The sequence below is a fragment of the Dipodomys ordii genome, unplaced genomic scaffold (assembly GCF_000151885.1).
Source record: "Dipodomys ordii isolate 6190 unplaced genomic scaffold, Dord_2.0 Scaffold56, whole genome shotgun sequence".
Lineage (NCBI taxonomy): Eukaryota > Metazoa > Chordata > Mammalia > Rodentia > Heteromyidae > Dipodomys > Dipodomys ordii.
Window position 1 is genome coordinate 6,229,107 of NW_012267272.1, and position 6,486 is coordinate 6,235,592.

General features: G+C 42.2%; 1 protein-coding gene across 2 annotated transcripts in view; it reads left to right on the plus strand.

Moving 5' to 3' along the window:
* Ttc26 (tetratricopeptide repeat domain 26) overlaps positions 1–6,486 on the plus strand; it is a 47,485-nt gene that overhangs the window by 4,822 nt on the left and 36,177 nt on the right. For both annotated transcript variants that reach the window (XR_001175249.1, XM_013021615.1), the window contains exons 3-4: positions 2,401–2,493; positions 4,430–4,544. Coding sequence is in view for 1 of the 2 variants with exons in the window: in XM_013021615.1 (XP_012877069.1) it covers positions 2,401–2,493; positions 4,430–4,544 (208 nt within the window). In the remaining variant the exon portion in view is untranslated. The remainder of the gene's footprint in view (positions 1–2,400; positions 2,494–4,429; positions 4,545–6,486) is intronic.

Consider the following 6,486-nt stretch of genomic DNA (forward strand, 5'->3'; position numbering starts at 1 on the left):
TTTGGTCGGTCATGGGGCTTGAACTCTGGACCTAAGCGCTGTCCCTCAGCTCTTCAGCTCAAGGCGAGTGCTCTACCACTTGATCCACAGCGCCACTTCTGGTTTTCTAGTGGTTAATTGGAGATAAGAGTCTCACAGACTTTCCTGCCCTGGCTGGCTTTGAACCGTGATCCTCAGATCTCAGCCTCCTCAGTAGCTAGGATTACAGGCGTGAGCCACTGGTGCCTGGCTGAACATTATCTTTTAAGCTTTTTCACTTAAGAGTTATGCTCTGCCTCTTTTTTTTTTTTCTTTTTTTCCTTTTTCTTTTTTTGTCAGTTTGGGGCTTGAACTCTGTGCCTGGGCACTGTCTCTCAGCTCTTCAGCTGAAAGCTAATGCCCTACTACTTCTGGCTTTTTCTGTTTATGTGGTGCTGAGGAATGAAACTCAGGGCCTCATGCATGTGAAGCAAGCACTCTTCCATTGAGCCACCTTCCCAGCCCCAGTGCTCTGCCTCTTGAGCCACACCTGCCTCTACTTCTGACTTTTTTGTGGTTAATTGGAGATAAGAGTCTCTTGGACTTTCCTGCCCCAGGCTAACTTCAAGCTATTATCCTCAGATCTAACTTTCAGGTTAGCTAGAATTATAGGCTTGAACCCCCAGCACCCAGCTTGTAATTCAGATTCTTTAGGACTGACTGCATTCTTTTAATCTGTACCTTAGATAAGTAGTCTAAGTACTACTAGTGTATATAGTCTAAGGAAACTGTATTTTTCAGAGCTGCTTTGTGGAATACATGTGTTAGAGAAGAGTGCAGAATACACTGAAGTGGAAGTGTTTGCACCAGGGTCTGGTTGTGTTATGTTACATTTTATTACATTTCTGGAAAAGCACTACTGTGTAGCCATATGACAGTGAGCCTATCAATAATAACTGAGGGGCTGGGAAGGTGCCTTGCATGCATGAGGCCCTGGGTTCGATTCCTCAGCATACATTAGCAGAAAAAGCCGGAAATGGCGCTGTGGCTCCAGTGGTAGAGGGCTAGCCTTGAGCTGAAGCGCTGAGGGATAGCGTCCAGGCCCAGAGTTCAGGCGCCACGACTGACAAAAAAAAAAATTTAATAACTAAGAAGAGACAACATAATATTAAAGGGTTGTTTTTGTCTTGCCATGGCTACAACTCTGTGATGATACTCTGTGAACACCTGTTGGCTAATTATTGATTTATCACCCCATTCAGTAAAAAAACAAGTCACTTTGTCATGGCAATTCAGAATCACTCTTCAAAGTCTCAGTCCTTTCCTCTGTAATAAGATTCTTCTTTTGTTGGCTGAGGTATTCATAAATATTTGCTCCCATATTGCATAAATAAGGCCATTCTTTTGCATATTCTTAACTCTTGAAGATCTGGCCTGGGTAATAGAACAATTGAATGGATTTTCCTCAAACGAAGGTTATAAGCCATTTTTTTTGGGGGGGGGTCTGGTCATGGGGCCTGACTCTAGGCCTGGGCGCTATCCCTCAGCTCTTCACCTCAAGGCTAGCGTTCTACCACTTGAGCCACAGCGCCATTTCCGGCTTTTTTCTTTTTGCTTATGTGGTGCTGAGGAATCGAACCCAGGGCCTCAGGCATGCAAGCAAACCCTCTACCACTGAGCCACCTTCCCAGCCCAGGTTATAAGCTATCAATAAATATATATGTATGCTAATGGCATGGGATAGAAGTGTGGAGCTAAATGCAGGAGGTTGGTTTGGAGGCAGACATCACTTGAAGTCTTTATTTTCAAACACATTGCTGTGTAGCCTTGACTTCAGTGCTCAGCCTCTCTAACCTTTAGTTTTTTGGTTTTCAAAATTTTACATAGGGCCATGTGCCAGTGGCTCATGCTTGTAATTCCAGCTACTCAAGAGGCTGAGATCTGAGGATCGCGATTTAAAGCCAACGCAGGCAGGAAAGTCTGTGAGACTCTAATCTTCAATAAACCACCAGAAAACTGGAAGTGGCACTGTGGCTTAAATGGTAGAGTGCTCACCTTGAGCTGAAAAGCTGAGGGACAGTGCCTAGGCCCTAAGTTCAAGCCCCACGACTGACCCACACCCCCCAAAAAAAATTAAAATAGGTTTTCCATTCCTTACCTGTCATCCAGAATCATTATATAACTTAAATACTTGCTGGAGTAAGACATCTGTAACTGCAGAAAAGCAATTGGGAGGTATGTGAACCTATGTGACAATTGAAAAATAATTGTGCTAAGTCCTGTAGTTATGGACTTAATAAAACTGCATATTGCCCTACTTCTGTTACATTCCATGTTGAATATTCATCAATACCATAACACAGAATGTTTTTACTTTGAAGTTTTACTACTCAAAGTTTTCATGATTTTCTTTTTTTTCCTCTATGAATTTCTAACCTGAAGTTCAAACGCCATGCTGGAGAGCAAGAACAAGATACTAATCTGTGGATTGGCTACTGTGCCTTTCACCTGGGGGACTACAAGAGGGCTCTGGAGGTAAGTAAAAAACAACCACCACCATCCAACAGGAGCCTTTGGAAATGGTATTACACTGTGTATAACAACAGTATGACTTGGTAAAATCCAAACAAAGCAGAAAGAAGTAACATTAAAAAGTAACATTAAAAACATCCCATCCCACTTCTTTGTTAATGGAAAAGAACACTGACACTTTGTTAATGTACTGATTCAGAGATATTCTCTCTATATGTTCCGGGCTGTATCTGGTTTATTTTTTACTTTTACTAATGAGAATGTATATCATATTAGCATTAGTATTGAACCCATGGCCTGGGATTATAGCATCTAGTCTCCTACATAGTCTTACTTCCAAGACATAATCTTTCAGCACTTGGGAGGTTGAGGCAGGAAGATTGTGAGTTTGATGCCAGCCTTTGCTACATAAATATAGCTGGTGGCTCACGCCTGTAATCCTAGCTACTCAGGAGGCTGAGATCTGAGGATCGCGGTTCAAAGCCAGCCCGGGCAGGAGAGACTGTGAGACTCCTATCTCCAATAAACCACCAGAAAACTGGAAGTGGCACTGTAGCTCAAGTGGTAGAGCGCTCACCTTGAGCTGAAGAGCTGAGGGACAGCGCCCAGGCCCAGAGTTCAAGCCCCATGACCGATAAAAAAAAAAAAAGAAAAGAAAAAAAGAAAGCTTATAAGACTCATGTCCACTTAGCTACCAAAAACTCTTTAAATGGAGCTGTGGCTCAAGTGATAGAGCTCTATCTTTGAGCAAAAAAAGTTTAGGGACAGTGCCCATGCCCTGAGTTCAAGTTCTAGGACAGACACACATAAAAACTCAAAATATTCAAGACCAAGTAATGAGGTGAGATGAAGAATAGAAAAACTTGCTGAAGGAATAGGAAAAGGATAGAAGAGTGGCTTCTAGTGGGGAAGGTAGAGGAGAGAGAGGGTAGTCCAAATACAGTAAGAAAAAGCAAGAGAGGCACCTGAGAAAGACTGATAAAAAGTAGGAGTACAAAAAAATGTGACTGACAGTGAATCTTAGACGTGCCCTTGGCAGGAAAACACAACCTTTTTGAATGTAAGGCCAAATCCACAAAAATCACCAAGGTCAGAATGAATTGAAATTTACAGTGTATTAAAGTTCTAGGGTATTAGCTAAGCATTGTTGACTCACGACTTTCCTAGCTCGGGAAACTCAGATCTGAGGATTATGGTTTGTAGCTAGCTCAGGTAGGAAAGTCTGTGAAACTCTGACCTCCACTTAATCAGCAAAAAGCCAGAAGTGGAGCAGTGGTAAAGCACCAATTTTGAGTGAGAGCCATGAGAGAGCACATGACCCTGAGTTCAAGTGGCTCAGTACTGGCAGGTACATGTGTGCGAGCATGCGCACGCGCACGTGCTTGCACACACACACACACAGACACACACACACACCTAAGTTATAGGATTTATTATAGGGTTTAAGATGAATCAAGTCTGTGTGTGTGTGTGTATTTTTTTTTTGCCAGTCCTGGGGCTTGAACTCAGGGCCTGGCACTGTCTCTGAACTTCTTTTTTGCTCAAGGCTAGCACTCTACCACTTGAGCCACAGCGCTAAGTCCAGCTTTTTCTGTTTATAAGGAATCGAACCCAGGGCTTCATGCATGCTCTGCAAATTCTCTACCCTCAGCCACATTCCCAGCCCTGTATGTGTTTGTTGTTAAGTCTTTTTTAAGATACATAGGATATTGCTTGTTGGTGTTCTGTTTTGTTTTCATTTCTGAAATTAGTTAGCTCATACAATTGCAAACCATGTAGGGAAATCATGTTAGAGGATGGAGGAGAACAGCACTGCCTGGAGCAGGGAGCTTCTGGGCTTGTAGGATTTCCTACACCTGAGGTTGCCCTGTGGTCTCAGTAAGAAATCCCCTCCATCAACTGCTTCACTGCCGCAGATCACCCTTACTATATATTTCAGGAATATGAAAATGTAACGAAGGAGGAAAATTGTAACCCTGAAGTCTGGGTGAACCTAGCCTGCACCTACTTTTTTCTTGGGATGTATAAACAAGCTGAAGCAGCCGGATTTAAAGGTAAATGGGCTTTTTTTTTTACCTATATATATTTTTTACCTTATATTGGAGACTCTTCACTCAGAGTATGCATCATTTTGGAGATCTTAAAAACTTTTCTTAGTCTCCCACTTCTTTTCTTTTCTTTTTCTTTTTTTGCCAGTTCCTGAGCTTGAACTCAGGGCCTGGGTTCTGTCCCTAAGCTTCTTTTACTCAAGGCTAGCACTCTACCACTTGAGCCACAGTGCCACTTCTGGCTTTTTCTGAGTAGTTTATTGGTCTCACAGACTTTCCTGCTGGGCTGGCTTTGAGCCTTGATCCTTAGATCTCAGCCTCCTGAGTAGCTAGGACTATAGGCATGAGCCACTGGTGCCCAACTTCCTTAGTTCTTTTTTTATGAGGACAAAACTGACTGACATTAGAAAGGCAAAAAGTGACCTGGGTCTCTCTGCTCTCTCTCTCTCTCTTTCTCTGCTCTTTTCTAGCTCTTTCCTTCTCTTCTCTTTCCCAGCTCTCTTCTCTTTCCTAGCTCTCTCTTTCCCACCTTTCCCAGATGCTCTCTCTCTGTTCTTTTCTAGCTCTTTTCTCTCTCTTTCCCAACTCTGTCTCTTTCCCAGGCCTTTCCCAGCCACGTGGAGTGCCAACCTTGCCTGGTCCCAGCAGGTCTACTGAATAAACCTACCCCTTACATGAGAAAAAAAAAAAAAAAAAAGTGACCTGGGTGTTGGTAGTTCAAGTCTATAAGCTTAGTTACTCAGGAGGCTGAGATTTTTAGAATTATGGTTGGAAACTCTGTGTCCAATTAACCAGCAAAAGAAGCTGAACTGTAGGCATGATTCAAGTGATAGAGCACCAGCCAGGCAAAAAAGGTAAGCAAGAAGATAAGGCCCCAAGTTCAAAAAAGGCCCCAATTTACAAAAACGCTAAAATGTTCTGGGCAAGTCACTCATTCCTACAGTTCTAGCTACTTGAAAAGTAGAGATCAAAGGATTGTGGCTCAAGACTAGCTTGGACAAAAAAGTTTACCAGGTTCTGTCTCAAGCAATGGCTGGGCACAGTGCCACATGCCTCGCATCCCAGAAACAAAGAGAAGCACAAATAGGAGGATCACAGGCCAACCAACCATGAAGTGAGACCCTGTCTTGAAAATAACGACTACAAAAAGGACCAATCAATTAATTGGTTTAAGTAATAAGGTACTTGCTTGTGAAGCATGAGACTCTGAGTTCAGATCCTAGTATTGCCATAAAAAGGAAGATTAAAAGATAAAAAGCTGAAAAGAACATATTAAAGCTATATACTTGAAAAAATACTGCATTTGACCAACTTTATGTTTAAAGAGGGAGCTAATTCCCCTCACCTTCCTCACAGTACCCTCTGCCAAGGGGAAAAGTAGAGGATGAGAGACGGAAAAGAGCAAGGTATCACCCTCAGGCCAGCTCAGTAGTGTGGTCAGGCTATTGATAGAGCAGTACAGAGGTATTGTCATTCAGCTCAGCTGCTGAGGGAGAACTGTAATTTCACCTAGAAGACTACAGATGCTTTCTCTTCCCTTCTGCTTTCTTAATGCCATGATGGCCATCTCTAGAGGATTGTATTCAAATTTGAAAAGGAGAGTAAGGGGAAAGGGAAATCTGGGAGAAAAGATTAAGAATAATTATGATGTAAATGAAATTCAAAGAAATGCAGAGAACGTAGACAAGACAAGTTTCATTAGGAAGTTGGTTCTATCTAGGATAGAACTCATATGTGTGTAATAGAAAGTCTGAGGCCTTTCTTCATTTGTGCCCAAACTGTCATAGCTACTAATTTAGGCATAGGCCCTTTAAAATATTTGCCTTACCTGTTGCTTCTAGACTTCTTTTTTCCACATCAAAAGTGGTTGATAGTTATGTCCAACATATATGTGTGTGTGTGTGTCTATATATACATATGTATATATACATACATACATACATACATA